This window comes from Gigantopelta aegis, chromosome 12, assembly GCF_016097555.1.
Source record: "Gigantopelta aegis isolate Gae_Host chromosome 12, Gae_host_genome, whole genome shotgun sequence".
Classification (NCBI taxonomy): Eukaryota; Metazoa; Mollusca; class Gastropoda; order Neomphalida; family Peltospiridae; genus Gigantopelta; species Gigantopelta aegis.
In genome coordinates, this window is record NC_054710.1 from 20,035,089 (window position 1) to 20,057,677 (window position 22,589).

At 38.5% G+C, this 22,589-nt stretch overlaps 2 protein-coding genes across 2 annotated transcripts in view; one reads left to right on the forward strand and one right to left on the reverse strand.

The window, feature by feature from the left end:
• The first annotated feature begins 4,498 nt into the window (after positions 1 to 4,498).
• On the forward strand, positions 4,499 to 18,150 carry LOC121386725. The gene is made up of 5 exons (XM_041517718.1): positions 4,499 to 4,619; positions 5,109 to 5,187; positions 10,436 to 10,756; positions 12,342 to 12,486; positions 15,961 to 18,150. Exons 1-5 carry the CDS (start codon positions 4,593 to 4,595, stop codon positions 16,268 to 16,270), a joined length of 882 nt encoding a protein of 293 aa, XP_041373652.1. The 5' UTR covers positions 4,499 to 4,592; the 3' UTR covers positions 16,271 to 18,150.
• A 980-nt stretch (positions 18,151 to 19,130) lies between these two features.
• Positions 19,131 to 22,589, reverse strand: part of LOC121386430 — a 165,116-nt gene continuing 161,657 nt past the window's right edge. Inside the window, exon 8 of the mRNA XM_041517322.1 lies at positions 19,131 to 20,098. Coding sequence (XP_041373256.1) covers positions 20,020 to 20,098 — 79 coding nt within the window. The 3' untranslated portion in view covers positions 19,131 to 20,019. The remainder of the gene's footprint in view (positions 20,099 to 22,589) is intronic.

Below are 22,589 nucleotides of genomic sequence, written 5' to 3' on the forward strand. Positions count from 1 at the left end.
TTTTCAATACTAGCTAAACACTTTGACGTTATAAGCGACTGATTACACCCATTATCTCGATAGACTGATATTGCCTTAGGACTCAATTCTTGTTTCACATCACAAACCATACCAGTGGACACATACGGGTTTACCTTCTCTGCCATGGGACTAACCATTAACTCTCTCGCTAACGGAGCTGACCTCACTAAACCGACCACTTGCGCATTATCGCGTTTCCTTTTAAAACAGTCCCCGACAAGATGGTTATCCTTTTTACAGTAACTGCAATGTGGACGAAAAGTTCGTGCATTGGCTGATAATGCAGGCTTATCCTTACTTTACCCAGCAGGTGCATTCCTTGCCTGACTAGCTGACCAACTAGATGACTCTCCCCGATAGTTACTTTCCCGAGAAAAACCTGGCTGAAATTTCTTCTTATCACCCTGTTGTAAAGTGCTACTCTGTACTGCCTGAGCTTTGTGTATTAACACGTAATCATCTGCCACTATGCCTGCCTCCTCTATCTTTTTGACATCACGATCCTCTAAATGAATACGTAAGCTAACTGGTAATCCATTTTTAATGTCCTGTAAGATCAACAACTCCCGTAATTCGGTATATGACTCTACCTGATGAGAAACCACCCATTTATAAAACATCCCTGCCTTCTTAGCCACAAACTCACTATAAGACTGACCCTGCGCTTTTCTCAACTCGCTATACCGTAAACGATAATCCTCAAGTCGTAATTCATAAGCCCTCGACACTGCCGCCTTAACTAGGTCGTACTGACTTGCTCGCTCATCACTCATTGAATTATAAGCTACACTAGCCTTCCCCTTAAACTTAGACACGGCTAACAATGTCCAGTTAGACTGCGGCCAATTTAGCTGCTTAGCGGCCCGTTCAAAAAGTTGGAAGAACATATCTACCTCCTGGTCATCAAATACAGGCACTGATCTATAAGCCTCCGACATGTTAAACCCATTTCCGGCTTCCCGTCTAACTTCTTCAGTATTCAACTTTAACTCATGTTCCACTTTTAATTTTGCTAACTGGAATTCTCTATCCCTATCTCTCTCTCTATCTCTATCTCTCTCTTCTCTATCCCTCTCTTCTCTCTCTCTCTCTCTCTCTCTCTCTCGCTCTCTCTCTCTCTCTCTCTCTCTCTCTCTCTCTCTCTCTCTCTCTCTCTCTCTCTCTCTCTCTCTCTCTCTCTCTCTCTATCTCTCTATACATCTAATGCACGTTCTTCTCTTTCGTACTCAAGCTTTTTAAAAGCTAATTGTTGTTCCACACTTAACTCATTTATCTCTATCTCTGGAACAATCTCACTGTCTTCCATAACAGGCCTATCACCAAAAACTTCCTGGTTAATAATTGTCTTTATATCACCTAAGGTTTTAGCTGATGTTAAATCAATTTCTCGCTCACCCGCGATTTCAGCTAACTCGGCCTTACGTGCTCGCTTAATCTCCACTACACTGAGCGTAGGCCTATCCAGCAAATTCTTATCCATGTTTAGATATGACGCACTTATTATTAATTAATTTTCTAGTGAACAACGTTGCTACTTCTAGTTATTTGTAAAAATAATTTATAAAGCCCCCATTTACAAACAATACTTTTTTAAATATGCATGTCCCGTTTCAGATCCGGGACGAGCGCCCCAATTTTCACTCCTGTCACGGGGATCCTATAATACCCGTAACTGAATAAAACACGATTATCCAAATCTCTCTCCTAACTGTGTATCTATTAGATCTCTCTGTAACAGGCAGTTATACCCGCTGGCTCGTCTAGGTATGATCAGAGATAAGATCTTATATAAAGTATATATTATTATAGCACGTTTAGTTCAGTAGAAAACACAACAAAAACACAATACACTTTTGAATCTGTATTAACTTACGCTGACAAATGTACTGCCGCAGTAGTTAATTAACAACAACAAATAATAACAACCCAGAATTGATCACTTAATTAGTTAATCTCTAGGTGTCTAGTTTACACAATATGCTAATCACTTCACCGTGACACAACACCCACACGTGTGATAATTGAGAAACGCTTCCAGGAGAACTTAATTAATAAAGGAATTACAACTCTATTCCTAACTGGTTAATTTTTAATTAACCCTTACTACTCGTTCAGTAACGTGTGATAATTGAGAAACGCTTCCTGGGGAACTTAATTAATAAAGGAATTACAACTCTATTCCTAACTGGTTAATTTTTAATTAACCCTTAACTACTCATTCAGTAACCTTGTAACACAGATTTAATACTGGTAACTATCACAATAAAGACAATAACCTACAGTTTACCTAGGTCCTCTAGGATGACTGGCTAAGCCTTAATAATTATTTAGAACAGTGCGCCTACAGTATACTGCGTCAGATGACCGGCAGCATCGTCTAAAATAATATTGGTATAATACAGTATTAAAATATTTAAAGTCACATCAATCACATCAAGGTTATACAACAGAGCAGAAATGATATTTACCAAGTCCAAACGGACGAACGTTCCCTGGAAGCCTTCCAATATGTTTCTCCCCGATATCTCTAAAACCCTAGCTATTTATCATAAAACCGAATATTTCCTGGGGGTACAACGCGGTCTTCCCCCTATCAAGTGGTATTTCCACAGCGACCACGCCGGCATATTTTTCTTAGATCGTCAGACTTACTGACGCCTAGTCGCCAAAATCACGGTCGTCGAAACCGCACTCGCAGGGGTATTACGTAACTACTGGCCACATGGCCTCCACACCTGGACTAAGTGCATATTGGGATGCACGGTCGCGCGAAGGTATTACGTAACAAGGTGCCCACCTGGGCTAAGTGCATATTGGAACTGCACACGGCCCTCTAAAACAATTAATATCGCCACAGGCGAAAACAAATTAAGAGCATGTTCCGTCACAACCAGTTATGGATCACTGGTCGGTGCAAGTGGATTAAAAATTCCATGCCTCGACTGGGATCCGAACCCAGTACCTACTAGCCTGTAGACCGATGGTCTAACCACGATGCCACCGAGGCCAGTAAAATGAAAAAAGAGTAAGTGGAATAATAAGTTAACTGAAAAGTCATCGCAAATAGTTGATCACTTATGTATGAATTTGTAACCAGTTGCATACCAGGATATACACTAAAAGCATCACTAGAAAGGTATTTCATTCCAGGTCTTCCAGCAATATATTTCTACATTTCAACCAAGCACTTAGCAAGTATGGTGGTCCCCCCTTTCAGTGAAATGTTCTGTTTTGATTGCTTGCAAGCAATATTGTAAACACCTAGATCTTTATATTAAAGAGATTGAAATCAACTGGCTTTCATAAGTAATATTCTTCTGTCATTCTGGCAGGGAAATTACATTACCATGCCGGTTATTTCCAGGTATTTCAAACGTTTGAGGACTACATCTGTACTCTTAACTGAGTTTCCCCGTAATATGTTGACTGTGATTCGCGATGATGCAGTTTTTAAGAACGTAATGTGTTTTGTTTTTCATGAATAATATATGTTCATTATTAAACGAACTGATCATAGTTCTGAGGTACACGTACCTTTTCTGTTGCTATTTAACATATACTTCGGTCAATATCCTTAACTCCTGTATGTGTGATAGAATGTCATTATCTTAAAAAAGCAACAACAACAAAAAAAATATATATATATATATTGACAGAAATCTACAAAATAGTAAAACAAATCAGTTTAAAAAAAAAAAAAAAATATTAAGTTCCAGATGCCAGGAAAACGTGTTTTATGCTTACAGAGATTTCAAATTTTCGGGGAGGGGGGGGGGGGGGAGAGAGGGGGGAGAGGTCGGAGCATGCCTCTGGATCCTTCATGCCTCTCGATCCTTCATGCCTCTGGAAACTTCATTTCAAAAAGGCCTCAGCAAATATCTAGTTGAACCCTCCCACTCAAAATGCTGGCTACGGGCCTGCATATATATAAATAATATAAGTATATATAAAGCATCGCTGCTACTACTGGATCAAGAAAAGCTGACCTTTTATGACACACATACACACACACACACACACACACACACAACATACGAAAGATATTTGAAGTACTCATAAGCGTACGAGACGGGGGGGGGGGGGGGGGGGGCTTTCCCTCCACAGTGCTGGAGCAAAACCCTAAATTCAGGCAAAAATTATACAGATATTCGGGCATTCTACCCTCAAAATTAGTGATAATCCATGTAAAAATGTGTCGAGATTCGATAGCTGTTTGGTAGTAATGCTAACATAATTAAATGTTGTTATGCAGATTCAGGCATTTTTGTTTAATTCGGGCAAAAGCCAGCCTGTCCCCATACAAAAATGGAAGCCCGTACGTACACCTATGAGTAAACTTAATGAAAGATACATGTATTGTAGACCAAGGTTATTATAATTCATTTCTATTATTTAGATAGTTACGAACGTCGCCCAAAACACGCCTGGGTTTAAATATATTGAAGTAAAAAACCCAGAAGAAAATGTTTTGACGTGTCAATTGAGGTGTCGCGTACTGTAGTGTTTAAACGGATGTGGCATGACGTCATATTTGCAACGTTTTGAGCACAAACCGGCAAAAGACACTAAACATGAATGGTTTCATCTGTTTTTTTGCGGTGAGTTCAATTAATCAATTAAAATAATAATGGTAAACATTATCTTAAAGTTCCAAAAAATTATTTTTATGTATATGGTGGCATATTAAATATATTAAGTTTTCGATAGGAAAGTTGAGTGATTAGGCCCTACTCAGTCACATGATCACGCCTACTCCCCTCCACAATGATAACCTTTCAATACAATTTTAATAGATGTTATTTGAAACTTCATGTTAGTCAGGGGGGCCAATATGAAAAAAAGAGAAGAGTTTTGATGAAGCAAAATGTTAACAGCTGACAACCATGTTGGAATGGTTATTTACACATAGGCCTAAATAAAACTGGTTGGCATTTTGAGAAGTCATTTATGGGTCACAAGGTCAAGATGACCCCTTTGTAGGCTACTATTAAAATAAACGTATATTAAACCTAAATACGTGTGTGTGCGTGTGTGCGTGTGTGTGTGTGTGTGTGTGTGTAGGCTATGTATATTATTGTTATTTACAGACGGTCAACACGAGGTGGACTTTTGCAGCATCTGTAGGCCTATTGGTTGTGTTTGTGTTTTCGGTGAAGCCTGTTGAAGGTAATGTCTAATTATATATATTTGATATTAAAAGGGTCTACGGGAGTAATCTGTGATGTATAGCAATTTGTGTTTTTTAAATTATGTTCAACCCTGTACGATAAGCAGGGGCGTCTGAAGGAAGTTGACATTGGGGCGATGGAAAGGGTGGGTATGGGAGGGGTGTTCCCCTCTTGCAGATGGTGGCGCAGGGGTGTTCCCGCTTGAATAAAAATACAAAGGTATCTACTTTCGGGCGATATAGTCAAAATATTAAACAGAAGGAACACTAAAATATGTACGAGTATGTATGGTTCACGTGACACCTAAATTCCGAACCAAAGTGTTAACAGCTACGATAAATTACTCTCCTACCTTTAATTGCAATTACATTTCCCCCAAATCCATTACAGTGACACAGATTCCACATATGAGACTGTAACGATGTAACCAGTATCGACTAAGTCAGTGCTCTACAAAGCGAGTAAAATACTCGCCATGGCGACTAAAAACATTCCCTGGCGTTTAAAATATAAAATCACATTCGCCAGTTAGTGACTGTCCAATAATGTTACTTTAATCTGTAAACAAAACTGGACATCGGAAAACACAGTGGACCAGTAGCAATGTATCTTCCATAAAACATGTTTTCTATCGGTAGTTTGTTGGAAAAATAAAAGTTTAAAGGGACATTCCTGAGTTTGCTGCATTGTAAGATGTTTCCGACTAATAACATATTTCTACGATTAAACTTGCGTATTAAATATATTTTCTTGTTTAGAATATCAATGTCTGTATATTCAATTAAATGAGTTTCTGGTCGTCTTAATATTTGTAAGAAGACCAAACTGGATTTTGTCTTCAAATAATTTCGTACGTACGAAAAAACTATATTTTAGGAAAAAAGATGAAATTTAACCTAGTACAGATATTAGAACGATCAGAAACACGTTTAATATACAGCCACTAATATTTTAGGCAGAAACATATATATGATATGTAATTAAAATCGTTAAAAAGTCTTTGTTAGTCAATAACATCTTAAAAAGTACAGCAAACTCAGGAATTTCCCTTTAAGACAAGTTAATCGGACTAGGAATAACGGTGACGTTAAGGGAGGTAATACTTCGTTATGATGTTATCTCCGTTAACTCGAATTTCAAGCGTTTGGAAATAATTCGGCCCCAGTTCAGTTTTGGACCAAGTCGGTCCTGTCCCATTTAGAGCCAGGTTTTATTTATGTATTAAAATGAGATTGTTGATTCACTGTGTGTCTTTACTTGTCTGTTTCAAACTCAAACGTTAATTATAATATATAACTTATATATGCGTTATGCTGGGCTCCAATCGTGTCGTGCTTATCGTGATAACGGGTCCCCCCACAATAACGACGCGTCCAGCCATGAATGTTGTTTTAATCACGTCGGAAGTCGTGTTCACCATTGGAGGATGAAAACATGTTTATGTTTTCATGACGCGACTTTAGATGGCTTTAAAGACACAATTATTTACAAAACAGTATTTACAGATTTGCAAGGCAGTATTTGACGAAAATAAATATTATTTAAACCAAAAGTAAGGTAGCCGATTGGTAACTACTAGTAACATGTTGAAGCCTGGTAATTATTATCACAATGCTTTTATTTAACTTTTAATGAGTACTGATATTTAAATGCATATCTTAGCAGTGCCATTAAAATGGTAATTCGCTTAATTTCGTTTAATAAAATTATTGGGTACGGAATTTGATAATGATAGTTAATAGTCCTTCACTGTTTTAGTGGAACCGGACACAAACAGTAACTTGTAATTAATATTTAACAACTAGGAATTACCCCTTCACAAGTTCATTCGAATGTGGTCCTAATAACAATTGCGGCATTAGTAATGTGCCGTAAAATGGCAGATGAATCGATTTAATTACAAGTATATATTAGCTGACTACTAAATATAAGTGGCTGGCGACTAAAATATTATACTATACTGGCCACGGAAGAGTAAATTTGAACTGGCTTTGTAGAGCACTGGACTTCGTTGAGATCGCATAGGCCAAAATACATGCAGTTTTCTGCCGTCTGCCATTTTGCTTTTTTATGGAATAGTCATCATGAGGGATGAAAGCCTCCAAAGTATGTGACATAATTAATATAAAATCAATGTTCTCTAGTATCTTTAAACAATTTTTTTTTTTTAAATATATAATATATATGACGTCGTCACATATATAATATATATGACGTCGTCACGTTTGCTTTTGTATCCTAACATGTTATGACGTTAGATTAAGTCATATTCTTTCACCCCTCTTAGAGAGTATTCCATAAAAAGTCAAAATGGCAGCCGGCACAAACTTTACATGTTTTTTGTCCTATGCGATCTCAGCGAAGTCGATATAGGTGACATCTATCATCTAGTATGTGGAATCTGTATCATTGTAATGGGTTGTTTTCAAGATTTCTGTCTGGACAAAATGTGGGCAAAATCTAACGAAAAAGAAAGGTAGGAGAGCAATTTATTGTAGTTGTTAACATTTTGGTTCGGACTTTAGCACACCTAGAATTTTCCGAAACTTGCCAGTCACGATTCCCTATACCTTGCAAACTTGTATTATACTAGCGTTAGCTAACGAACACAATGTCCAGTAAACTTCCACAGCAATAGTGCTCTAGTGGTGTCGTTAAACAAAAACAAACTTTAACAAGTAGCGATAGTTTCGCGCCGATTAGACTGTCCCACCGGCAGGTATGTACAGGTGCACATTGTCAGACTACTGCTGACTCGACAGTTGCGTCGGCATAATCGGTAGGTGTGCGCCGAGCATAAGTGACGGGTCACAGTATACGTGAGACGACAAATAACAAAACAAATGGTTTTTAAAGTTAAAGTTTGTTTTGTTTAACGACACCACTAGAGCACATTGATTTGTTAATCATCGGCTATTGGATTTCAAACATATATGGTAAGTTTGACATATATTTATAGAGAGGAAACCCGCTACATTTTTCCATTAGTGGCAAAGGATCTTTTATAATATGCACCATCCTACAGACAGGATAGCACTATCATATACCAGTCGTGGTGCAGTGGCTGGAACTACCAATGGGGATCGATTCTAGACCGACCGTGCATTAAGCGAGCGCTTTACTACTGGGCTACGTTCCGCCCCTAAATATAACAATAGTGCAAGGACGATTCGTTAATTATAGCAGTAACAGTGGTTGTTTTCCAATTTCAACTCTTAATTAACCCAAAATGCGGTAATTTTCAGGCCCGTAGGAACGATGTGTGGGGTGCCGGTCGTGTTAGGTGGGGTGGGGTGGGGGTGGGGTGGGGTGGGGGGAGTGGTACAATCTAGTGTTGGGCACAAGCCAGATTTGTATCTTTATTTATATACAGTAGGTCAATAAACGTAAAATACAATAATATTAAACTGCCCCCCCCCCCCCTCCCCCACACACACATACACACACACACTCCCCTCTCGTGTTGCGAAAATTCAACTTTTGGCACCATAAATACCCACCTATGTCATGTGGATAAAGAAACTGCAAGTGTCTGTAATCCGATCTTCCTAGTCACCTAGGAAGGTCAGTTTCATTTCATGTAATTCATTTGTACTTATTTTCGTGCTTATATCCAATTAAGGTTCAAGCACGTTGTCCTGGGCCTACACCTCAGCTATCTGGGCTCTGTCCATGACAGTGGGTTAGTGGTTAGTGGTTAGTGGTTAGAGAGAGAAAAGTCTGTGTAATGGTCTTACACCTACCCACTGAGTCGTTAAAACTCGCTCTGAATGGGAGCCGGTACCGGTCTACGAACCTAGTACCTACCAGTCGTATGTTCGATGGCTTAACCATGACACCAGCAAGGTCGGTCAGTTATATTTTAACCAATCATATGTGCTGTAGCTTCTGTGAAGGCACAGTATATTGTTAATACACGCATGCTTATGGGTTTTTATTTTTAGTAGTAGTAGTAGTAGTAGTAGTAGTAGTAGTAGTAGTAGCACGGCCGTAGCATTGTAGAAACTTAAAGAAAATTATTTTCTTGACTGTTTAAGGAGTTTTAGACTATTAACTACTCAGTTGCCCCCCCCCCCCCCCCCAAACAAAAAATCCTAGCTACGGCCCTGAGTAGTAGTAGTATTAACTCAGTTACGTTAAACCATGTGGACAATAAAATATTTTTAATCATGTACTTGTTTATTTATAGGTTATGATTGTTAATACACGTATGCCTGAGGTTTTGTGGGGTGTTTTTTTTGTTTGTTGTTGTTGTTGTTGTTTTGGTTTTTTTGTGGGTTTTTTTTTTGTGTTTTTTTTGGGGGGGGGGGGGGGGGGGGGGGTTTGGTTTTTTTGTTGTTTTTGGAGTGTTTCGTTGTAGGTTTGTTTTTTTTGTTTTGTTTTTTTTTGGGGGGGGGGGGGGTTATTACCTCATTTATGTTGAACCATGTGGATAATAAAATAATTAACTTTTAATCATATATTTGTTTGCTTATTGGTTACGATTGTTAATACACCTATGCCTATGGGTTGGGTTGTTTTTTGTTGTTTTTATTACCTCAGTTATGTTGAACCATGTGGATAATAAAATAATTAACTTTTAATCATATATTTGTTTATTTATTGGTTATGATTGTTAATACATGTATGCCTATCTGAGGCTATGGGTTGTTTGTGCTTTTTTGGTGGAGATTTTTTTTTTTGTGTGTGCGTTTGTGGTTTGTTTGGTTTTGTTGTTTGTTTGTTTTTTTCTGTTGTTTTTTGTTTTGTTTTTTTGTGGTTTTTTTTTTTTGGGGGGGGGGGGGGTGTTATTACCTCATTTATGTTGAACCATGTGGATAATAAAATAATTAACTTTTAATCATATATTTGTTTGCTTATTGGTTACGATTGTTAATACACCTATGCCTATGGGTTGGGTTGTTTTTGTTGTTTTTATTACCTCAGTTATGTTGAACCATGTGGATAATAAAATAATTAACTTTTAATCATATATTTGTTTATTTATTGGTTATGATTGTTAATACATGTATGCCTATCTGAGGCTATGGGTTGTTTGTACTTTTTTGGTGGAGATTTTTTTTTGTGTGTGTGCGTTTGTGGTTTGTTTGGTTTTGTTGTTTGTTTGTTTTTTTGTGTTGTTTTTTGTTTTGTTTTTTTGTGGGGTTTTTTTTTTTTTTTGGGGGGGGGGGGTATTACCTCAGTTATGTTGAACCATTTGGATAATAAAATAATTAACTTTTAATCATATATTTGCTTATTTATAGGTTATGCTACTACAAGCATTGACTGCGGTCTTCATGGAATCCAGAGCTATATATCAAAAATAGTGTGTACAATACAAGAAAATGATACAGGAAGGTATGTAAGATATTATCGAAACAGTCGTCATGTAGTCACATGCAACTTTGAGCTTCACATGTGTATTACGAAAGATGGATTCCAGACGCGCTACAAAGGACACGTGCATTCAGCAACAGGAAGCTATGTGATAATAGAAAAGTTCGATGAAGAAGTCGACGGTGGCACATGGTCGTGCCAGGATGGAGATCATGGTGTACCGTCGAATTGTACGAAGATCGTCGGAAGTAAGATAAATATTTTAGGTTATCAGTATATATATATATATATATATATATATATATATATATATATATATATATATATAGTTAAATCCAGTTGGCTCGAACCCTCTTGGTGCTCAAAAAAGTGTTCGACCCATCGGGTAGTTCGACAAAAACCATTTGATCAACATCGTGTACGTGTAATGTGTGACATTGTTTTTCGTTCGAGCGTTGCGGTGTATTTTCGAGTTCGACCCAACGAAATTCTACTGGAAATATATATATATATATATATATATATATATATATATATATATATATATATATATATCCCACTGCCCCCATTTCCTTTCTGTCCTTTGACGTCCATCTCATTTCTTCCCGATCTGGCTGCTCCTATCTTTTAACTTCTTTCGCTATACACCTCCACATCCCAGTCCGTGTCCCATCAGCTTTTAGTGTGCGCTTAGTCTGACGACGTCGGAGAGTGTTCTGTAGTTACTTCTGGTATTTTTAAAAAGCGGTCGTTAGTTAGTGTCGTGGGTCAGCCCAGCTTTATTAGCGGCAGAAGACGGGGGTGCCAGATGGGTGCAGGGAAGTATACAGAGACTGCATCCGTAGAGCAAGTTCAGACAGGTAGGCGATGGTGTGGACAGCTCAGAAGACGGTCGGAGGAAACTTACAGATGGTAAAATATTTTAGTTTTAATAGAAAAGAAGAACAAGAAGAACCCGAAAATAAAGCACCCCACCTACCCCAACAAAAACAAAACTAAACCCTGTCGCCTAGCTAGCTACAAGTTCTTATGCATGAATCAAAACAGCCAAAAGTCTCTGACAACTCACTGTTCCGGACTACATAAGCCACATTTTCGAAGTTGTCGACAACAAAAACCACATCATTATAGTGTGTACTAGTGGTGGGAGTTGGTTGGATGTTCATGTTTGATGGTTGGTTAGTTGAATGGTATCTAACGGATAGGGATGTATTATTCTAGTTCTTACATATCCTCAAAATCCAGGTTTTAAGCACATTTTAACATCTTTTTCGACTAAAAGTTATTTACATCATTTGCACTTGTGGCTAACTTACGCGTCACAGACAAACGAGTCAGGTTAACTAACCGTCACAGTGTAAACGATTTCGATCGTGCTGGGGTTTTTTCATTGTATTGGGTGTATTGCATTGGTGACCTGGTCATCACCTAGGAGCAGCCAGTCGTATGTCTTGAAATTGTTAAAAGTGACAGACCCTAGTTTTTAAACACTACGACATATTTTTCACTATTAAAACTGTCGTTTTTGATCATTTAAATTAGAAATACTACATTTGTATTATTTAGAATATTCATTTGTGTGCACCTGAAGTGGTTCTGCATGGTGATGGTTATCAAGACAAGCTCTAGTCTATTTGTGGACGGTATTTCCACATTAAAACATCACAGACTTTAGCTTCTTTCTGTTATAACCTTAATGCAGATTTCTAGATTAACTAAACTTAGTGTTAATTTTCACGGTTTGAAACTAGGGTCTGCGCCTTTTAACACATGTACACGAATAACGAATGATGTTTTCACCAACGAGTGTGTAAGAAATTCTATATATTACAGGTGTAGTAGTTCCACTGAGAGAAGATTCGGGTGATCACGACTCAGGGTGGATGCCAGGTGGTGTACATGGAGGTATTATAGCGGCGGTTATCATCGTTGTGTTCGTTCTTCTCGCTTTCCCGATAGCTTGCGTCTATAATAAGAGGTAACCAAGTCGTTTATCAACAGGACAGTTTTCCAAAACAAATCATTGAAATATTGATTCTGCAACAATCATGGTATGTGCTATCCTGTCTGTGGGATGGTACATATTAAAGATCCCTGGCTACTAATTGAAAATATGGCCCCGAACCGGGCTGCAGTGCTCCAGCGACCGTTATATATATATATTTTTTTTTTTTTCATTTTTTATGTTGGAGAATCCGAGAAATCCCTTCGTTTACGCTTCTGCCCTTCGGCCACATGTCATTGGGACCCCTTCTAAGTGGAGTTTTTAGATCCTCCACTGGTATTTATTACAAGTTATTTATTTCTGGGGTGATTGTTTTCAAAATTGCACACAAAAATAGGGTGAGTCTTTTTTTGTTATTTCCAAAACACTTTAAATTTACTTTTCTTCCATTGACAAATCAAACTGAAATTATTTAGAAAAAGCAACGTTCATTGCGCCTGAGAACAACTATAGGTAACCGATGTTTCGCTTAGGTGAATTACAGTAACAAATGTGAAGCTAATTCAATGACTGTAAGCTTAAGGAAAATAAAATAGAAAATAGAAATATTTGATTGCATTTCATTTAAATAGTTTCTTTGATACTTGGTAAAGTGACTTGCCCAGGATTGACCTGTTTAGTACCAGCTTTGATTATATGCCCTGAAACACACACGCACACAACCACACACACACACACGCATGCACATGAGCGAGTGGCGGATATAAGGGGGTCCCATAGGGCCCGCCCAACCACCCCCTAAATTTTTCTATTTTTGTTTCATTTTTTTTCTTAGAGAATCCTTCGAGAACGTTTGTTCGGCAAATGTCATTGCCCCTCCCCCAAATGAATGTTCTGGATCCGCCACTGACACGCACACACAAGCACACAGACACGATGCTTACTACAAGCACACAATTTCCTTCTTGTTTTTATGCACCAAAAACGACTATTTAAAAGGTATGCATCGCACATTTACAAAGAAACAACAAAACGGTGGATTGTGGACACTAACAGTATGCCATAAATTTACGCCTCGGATATACACATTACAATTTTGCCCAGTTAGCGCGAAATCCGGCATAATTTAGCTGGAATAAAACAACTGATTGATTGATTTGATTTCAACTTATTTTCGTGCTTATATCCAATTAAGGTTCAAGCACGCTGTCCTGGGCACACACCTCAGCTCTTTGGGCTGTCTGTCCAGGACAGTGGGTTAGTTGTTAATTGGTTAGTGAGAGAGAAGAGGGTGTAGTGGCCTTACACCTACCCATTGAGCCCTTAAGAACTCACTCTGGGTTGGAGCCGGTACCGGGCTGCGAACCCTGTACCTACCAGCCTGTAGTCCGATGGCTTAACAAACAACTGACACAGATCAACAGTGACTGCTTCTCTCCTCATTTGTGTGAAAGAAGATAACTCACTCACTTCTAGATTAACCAATGATACTGGTCTGAATAAAAAGTTAGCTTTTCAGTACCAGTTATGGTTTTTGCTTTCTACAGTCTTGGTTTGAGGGCAGTAGCTTCTTGATGATAGTCTTCAGTATTGGTGAGTTGAAAGGTGATAGCAGAGATGTTGATGCAAAATCAAACAGCTGTTATGGAGTGATAATTTGCTGATCATAAGGCCTTATCAAGCTAGCGTTTGCCACCAGTCTTTACACTGTTCCACCAACACCATTACATGGACCCTATCCATGGAATGTAGAAAAAGGTGTGTTGCTTTGCCTTCATTCCAAAAGCCTGTTTGTGGTAGCACAAATTAATGAAATTATTGCAGTTCTTATATTGTCCTCCAAGCCCATTTGAGAAGTATATTATCGTTTTCACTTGTGTGAATCTATTGCAAAGACACTTCTGAAATAGGTGGACAGCAATGGTGTCAAGAATGTTGCATTCAGAAATTATGACATAACTTACATGGGGTGCTTTTTCTTGCACTACAAAGGAATAGCTCTCCAGGTTTCAGCGACTTTGGGGTTCTCTGAAGAAGGCAGATTGTTGCTTGCCAATACAATTATTGTGTCGCGGTACCTTAAGATGTATATAGAATGTATTCATGAAGTCATCTTAACTCAGCCTCATTGTTTCGAGCATGAACAGTCAGTAGATATCCACTGCTAATACTCTACTGTGTCAATCATGTGTTCATCAAACAGCTGCTAAAGACTTGTTTCAACTCCAAAAATGTCCAAGTGGGGAATCCCACAATGAGTATATTCTGATAAAGCATTCTATTTAGAAATGAAATAATATGCCAAATACGTTACATAATATAGTCTGTTCAATTTAAAAGTGACACCTGATGTAGATTAGTAATATTAATTGTAGTACATCAAGTGTGACTTTTAAGATTAATGTGGAGTACCCATGTATACATAATTGACTCTATCTCAGAAACCCTTTAAGTACACACCATGAACTTCACAGGGACTGTTCTACATACCTGTATACATATATATATATATATATGTTTTGTGAACTTTTTGGAAAAAATCTGCGATTACTCATTTTAGGGCAGGGTTTCTGCCAGAGGGTAAAATGGGTATGGCGCCATACCCAAATTTGTTTGCATATTTTATTTTTTTTAAGTTGACCTTCTGACAAAATTAATTACTCTTATCAATATTTTGGGCCTCGAGAGTTGATGAGAATACAGCTGCCCCCCCCCCCCCCCCCCCCCCCCCCCCCCCCCCCCCCCCCCCCCCCCCCCCCCCCCCCCCCCCCCCCCCCCCCGAAAAAACCACAAAAAAACCCAACTAATAATAATAAATAAATAAATGATATAAGCACGCTTAAGCAATTCTTGTTGTTACAGGGGGGCACGCTGGTTAATGCCTGAATCTGCAGAACAACATTTATTATTATTATTATTATTATTATTATTTGCCTTGAAAGGCGAAAGACAAAGAGACCGTAAGAAAGTCTTAGGTTAGCATATTTTACTCGAATATCTGTATAATTTTTGCCCGAAGTTGAGGTTTTACTCCAGCACTAGAACTCCCCCTCCCCCTGCTCACCTGTCTCGTACGCTTAAGTTAGTGATAATGATTATTTCCCTTGACAGGCGAAAGACAAAGAAGACTAAAAGGCAAGAGAACGTTAAAAGGTCCCCCACCTCTTAGTCATTTCATTTCAACTTATTTTAGTGCTTACATGTATATCCCAATAAGGTTCATGCACGATGTCCTGGGCACACACCTAAGTTATCTGAGCTGTCCGTCCAGGACAGTGGGTTAGTTGTTAGTTGGTTAGTGGATAATCAGAGAGAAGAGGGTGTAGTGGCCTTACACCTACCCGCTGAGCCCTTAAGAACTCGCTCTGGGTTGGAGCCGGTACCGGGCTGCGAACCCAGTACCTACCACCAGCCTGTAGTCCAGTGGCTTAACCACTGCGCCACCGAGGCCGTTCTCTTAGTCTCGTACGCTTATATGTAAATGATAATGCTTATTTCCGTTAACAGGCGAAATACAGAAAAAGCTGAAAGACAAGAGAATGTTGACGATGGCCAGCAGAGTGAAGCCGGCACGTCGAGCGCGCTGGTATTGGTCGGAATGAAAGAGGAAGACCTCGGCCCTGAGGACGAGACAAACCCAGCAGACAACGAAGATCAGGAAGTTGATGTGGACATGTTGGATGAAGCAGACCTTGAAGACGCGATCAACGTGAACAAACCGGATGAAGTAAAAACCCTAAACCCGGCTAACTGCTTAGACTCTCCACAGTCTATTACCAGTTACCCGAATGACTCGGATACAATAGGTTGTCTTTAATGAACAAGACGGTGAAGAAGAAGAAAACAAACATGTCAGTCCCGGAACAATGATATAAAAGGGCAAATGGCAGGGTCATCCGTCAATGAAGAACAATGGCAGGTTTATAAATTATTGAATACAAAAGGGAAGGGTCAAAAGACATAGAAGGCAAGGTCAGGCATGACGAAAGCAAGTATACATTGGGGGGGGGGGGGGGGGGGGGGGGGGGGGTACTGAGATTGAGGGCGCAAAGCAAAGTTTATTAGGAATTTGGTGGTATGCTTCCTCGTAAAATGTTCTGCATTCTACAAGTAATATGCATCGCTGCCTTAAGACTGACTATCAATAATACTTTTGATGAAGGTATGTGCCATCATTCAAATATGTTATTAAGAAACTAATTTCGAAATCAATAGTTACAAGCCAACAACATTTAAAGAGAACCATAAACGATTTTTTTTAACGATAAATGGGACATTTGTAAGTAAAGTTGCTGAGCATCATTTAGATGATAATAAATGTAAACTTTTATGTAGAACGTTTTATCCTGTAACTTACCCATGATATCCATGTTATAAACCCATGTGATAATTTAATGTATTAACCCGTTTAATAATGGTATGGAAATGTGCAAGGTATCTGGGTAATGTGTTGCTGTGGATGGGTCATTTGCTTACAAGCCAACAAGACCTGTGTACCTGAGCGTAACGTTTTCAAAGATTTATTTAAAATGCGGGTCATCAAAATAATTTGAGCTAATCGTGATGACGTCATATTACCGATTTTAGAAGTGTAGGATAAACAGAATTCGCTATTCGTGTTTTTAATACGTAAAATATCAACCTCGTCTAGTTAATCGTCTAGTTAAGCGTTGACAAATACCGATTAAGATAGACTGTTGATAGTTTCCATATTACAAAATCCTCGTGACGAATCCTCTATATTCACATAACACTGCATTTGACCGTTTAAAGGTTAATCGTATAATATTTAGTTATTAACTATGATTTGTATGGTTTACATATATTTTACTGTATTCTGTGTATTCCCAATAACGATAAAGTTTGTTTTTGTTTAACAACACCACTAGAGCACATTGATTAATAGATCATCGGCTATTGGATGTCAAATATTTGTTAACTCTGTGTGTGTGTGTGTTGATATATAGGAATAATCTTAGTAAGCACGACGTGTATAGTCCTAATTAGCTCGAGTTACCTCCAGCCCTCCCCTTATTGATATTGATATGTAGGGGAAGGTTAGAGGAAATTCTATGTAATGCTTTGGCAATCGTCAACAACTAAATGGTCGCACAATACTGTGTCTAAAATACACCTTTCTTTTTCTAAATCTGATGCCACAGACCTTTTAGTTTGATTCGTTTCGAGTCCAGTCATGACATTAAACGTACATGTTGTTAACCACTATCAACGCTACACGAAGATGCCCCTTATGCAAAATGAACCTTGCGCTGTACTTTCTTGTGATGACGTGTGTGTATATATATATAGTCAAACCCGTCCTAGCTGCCACCTGTACTCAGCGGTCACCTGCCTTCAGCGGCCACTCCCCCCCCCCCCCCAAACAATTTATAATGTAAATGCACCTGTAATAAGCGGTCACCTGTCTAACGCAGCAGCGGCCAACTAATTCAGATCCCAAATCGCTAAAATACCTGTATTAAGCGGCCACAGTAGTTTTACTCTTATACAAAAGGGATATTTTAACAACTGATAACCCTCCGCCTGTTACCGATCACGGTCGGACTGCAGGTGCTCCCTTACACCTGACAGTGCAAGCGCCCCCCCCCCCCCCCACACACACACACACATCATCCCCACACCTTCATGGACGGAGGAACCGGCTGAGGCGACACCTGTGCCCAGGACAGGCGTGCGCTACAACAGCTTGCTCTGAATGTGCACGTTAAACTCTCTGACCTGACCTAACAGCGATAAGGTGCAGCAACCGATATATATATATATACTGAAGAAGAAAAAGTTTTAAAATCAGTTTAAATGCCTTTTCCAACAAAAAACTATTTACCAACAGGTGTGTAAAAAAGACATTTTACAATCAGTCGCTATTCTGCGGTGACTTTCACAAGATGAAACGAACATCAGGCTGTGACTTGTGCATATGGAGGAAGGAAGGAAATATTTTATTTAACGACGCATTTAACACGTTATTTACGGTTATGTGGCGTCTGACATATGGTTAAGGATCACACAGATATTGAGTGAAAAACCCCGCTGTCGCCGCTTCATGGGCTACTCTTCTTTGATTAGCAGTAAGGGATCTTTCATATGCACCATCCCACAGACAGGGTAGTACATACTACGGCCTTTGATATACCAGTCGTGGTGCACTGGCTGGAACGAGAAGTATTCCATTGGGCCCACCGACGACGATCGATCCAAGACCGACCGCGCATCAAGCGAGCGCTCTACAACTGGGCTATATCCCGCCCCCATACTTGCATATGAATGTACATTACACCTATAAGCATATCATCAAAGTTCCTTCTATTCTGTTGTTAATTCCACAAGTCTTCAGTCTTCAATGCTTGTCGCAATCAAGACATTAGGAACCGGGTGGGACTAGGCCTGTGCGACCCACCCCTACACCCCAGAGGACGAAAATGTACAGGGGGATTTTGCTGTTTTTGTTTGTTTTTTTGGTCCCACTATATAAATAAAATACAAATAATCAGGTTTATGCCCCACCCCCCGAAACTTAAATTCACTGAGCAAACAATGTTAGATGAAGTAATATTATATGTGCAGTACATGCAGTCTTTTTAACTTGTAAATATTCTGTTAGTTAACAGTGTTTTGTCAAAAACAAAATAAAAAATTGATCCATAAAAATCCAAATGTTTATGTTTATTATATGTTTTTATTAAAATGCTAATACAGCTTCCACACGTGAGAAGACTGACGTCAAGCTGAAGTCAGTGTTCTCATGCGTGAAAACTGCCTTCAGCTTGAGAACACAGTTTAGGTTTAATTTGAAAATACACCTCAGCTTTGAGTTCAGCTTGAAAGCAATGAGTTATAAGTGAGAAAAGAGTTTTGAGTTCAACTTGAGAAATATACTTTCAACTTGAGAACACACTGAGTTTAACTTGACACTGATATTATCATGAGAATATGTCCATGTAGCTTGAGTCTAACTTGAGAACCAACTGGTAAACTTGAGAACACGTTTTGACTTCAATTGTTTGAGTTCAAATTGAGGAAACCTTGAATTAAAAATGAGCACAATTACTTCACCTTGAAAACAGCGGACTGAGAATGTACTGACTTCAACTTGACAACACACTTCCGAGTTCAGCTTGAGAATACAGACTGCGACTTGAGAACACAATGTTAAGAGTTCAACTTTAGAACACCAAGATAAACTTGAAAACAGTTTGAATTAAAAATTATTCAACTCGAGAACACAGTGTTTCTGCCAGAAAGAAAATTTTGCGTGTGGCGTTATAGAAGTAAATGCAACCACAGTCAACAGGAGGTATGGAGGGTCTCCCCCAGAAAGAAAATGGGTTAAGTTTAGGGTTGGGGTTAAGAAACACATACACTAATGATAAGAGTCATTAATTTTGTCAAACGGTTAACTTAAAAAATTAAATATTTGGGTATGGCGCCAAACGCGTTTTACCCTCTGGCAGAAACCCTGATTTGAGAACACATAGTTTGACTTAAACACGAGAACACAGAGTCCAACTTGAGGACAGTTTGAGTTCAACTTGAGAACATACTGTTTTAATTCAACCTGTTGAGTTCACCCTTTTCTTGTTTGTCCATTTCTATTATTTGCTCTTCTTCTCTTTTATTTTCTTTCCTGTGAAATATTAAATAATTTGCATTATATACGTTAAATAATAAAATTTAAAAAAAAAAAAAAAATATGTTTAACACAAATCATGAAATACTGAAATATTAAAAATCAAAGATTTACGTAGTACGTACAGTATTCTTATTTGTAATCATTACTATTCTGAAAATGATCCTCATGTTGGTTTTATTTTACTGACCCAAATTCTTGGATGGGAAGTATTGCTGAAAGTTACCGAATCAACTTTCCAAGATATGTACCTTCAGCGTTTTGTGGGGGAAAAACGTATTTGAATCTACTACAAACACCCGAACAACCCCACACATTGGATTTAATCAAGAAGTTATGAGCAAATTGTAATGAACTGATACACGAAATTTGCAACCGCTCTACTTTACACTGCGTACTCACTAGCGTCAGTGGCACATCGACGGCAATGGTTGTCTGCTTGTTAAAGGGGAAGACCCTAATTGTCAAGCAATACAGCATATTTTTCACTATTGGAGCCGTTTATGATCACTGAAATCAAACATTACTTATATTTTATTGTTTAGATTATCTATTTCCGTAGAACTGAAGTGTTTCTGGTCATCCTGTTGTTTCTAATATCACGCAATGCATTTTTTCATATTTTTAAAAACGCAAGTGCGTCTGAAAAGTAGCGGTTATTGATTCGAGTTCTAGTCTATTTATTAAGGATATTTTCCGATTTTAACGTCACAGCCTCATCTTTCACTCTGTTATAACTTTATCCAAATGTGTTACAGGTTTGTAGATTAACTAAATTAAGTGTCCATTTTTAAGTTGAAACTAGGGTCTGCGCCTTTAAATCCGGTTAACCTGTGTTTTCGGCTACATAATGTTTGAGAGATAGTATATGGTACACTACCTTTAAATACACATAAGAGGTCTCAAGTTGAAAACCAAATTGTTAGTGAAGAATACGAAATATATATATTTTTTAACAAAACCCGTTTTCTTTCTTTCAATAAATGTTTATAATTGCAGTCAGCAGAACTGTGTAGAGCTTTGAAACTATCGTACAACAAGGAATCATGATTATATCGGACGGGGTGGGGGGAGATGTTACGCAGTTGTTGGGGGGGGGGGTGTGTGTTCTTGAGGAGATTCATATCTGAACCAGGTGACAACATTATTCCGCCATTTATTTTGTCAAGTTTTTTTGGGTTATTTTTTTTACTATATATAAAAATTAAAATCACCACGTGTCAATTGGCAGGATTTGAACTCACTGCAGTGATTTGCATTGTAATTTGACAGCCCGTGACCATTATGACATAACAACTTTGCCAACGAAAGTCATTCACAACAATGGAAGCCCATTTAACCGTAGTTAAGAAAGATTAAAGTGTCTGTTTGTTACGATACCACTAGAACTCATTGATTTATTAATCATCTGCTATTAGATGTCAAACATTTCGTATTTGTGACATATATTCTTAGAGAAAACTCGCTAAAAAAAGTGTTTGCATACTTGGAATACATGCAAAACAAGCTACCTAGGTTAGGTTGCCGGGTAAGGTCCAAAACACACACTGTAATAGGTTCAAATTACCCCCCGGTTCAGGTTACCCCTCGGGTAATTTGAACCTAGGTTCAAAGTACCCCCCGTAGTTTCAAATTACTCCCACCCAACAACCAGTAAATTTTCACAAATAGGGTATATTTTTTACAACGAAACGTTGATGTATATATTCCTATAAAATATGAAAATTCATATTACACGAACACATATTTTGCATAAATAGTATGGAAACCTAGATAGAGTGGATATCAGAATTTATGTTTAAGCAAATATTTCAAGAATACAAACCAAAATGTGACATCTTACATTGTACACGATGAGTGATAGATGTGGTAGATAGATTGATGGATGTGGTCGATGGATATGATGGATGGATGCGATGGATGGATGTGGTCAGGCTACCCCCGGGGGGGGGGGGGGGGCGTCGTTTGAAACTAAGGGGGGTAGCTTGAAACTAGGTTCAAACTACCCCGGGGGTAATCTGAAACTAGGTTCAAACAACCCCCGGTAATCTGAAACTAGGTTCAAATTACCGGGGAGTAACTTGAATACGGGAGGAATTTGAAACTGGGACACCGGATCTGGGTCTGGCGAGTGTATTTTGATGTCTGGGTCTGTATCTGTAACGTGTTATCGGTATATATTAATGTGTTCATATATTTAGACAAATTTACTTTTATGAACATCATAGTATAAGAAATCTACATTGATTAATATATACTTTTCCTGTAGGTTATTACGAAAAATTACTCGGTAAGGCTTGAACTTTGTGCAGCTGGCAGTGTGAAAATATAGCGCATGTTCCATTACGTCTGTTGTCAGATCTGTAGTTGACGTCAGCACAGACTCGGTGTGTTTTGTCACTTTCGATTCAATGCGTTTCATTTAGGACTGGCACCTTACTCGCCAGACCCAGACCAGAACCGGTATTTTTTTGGCTTTAAACCGTAG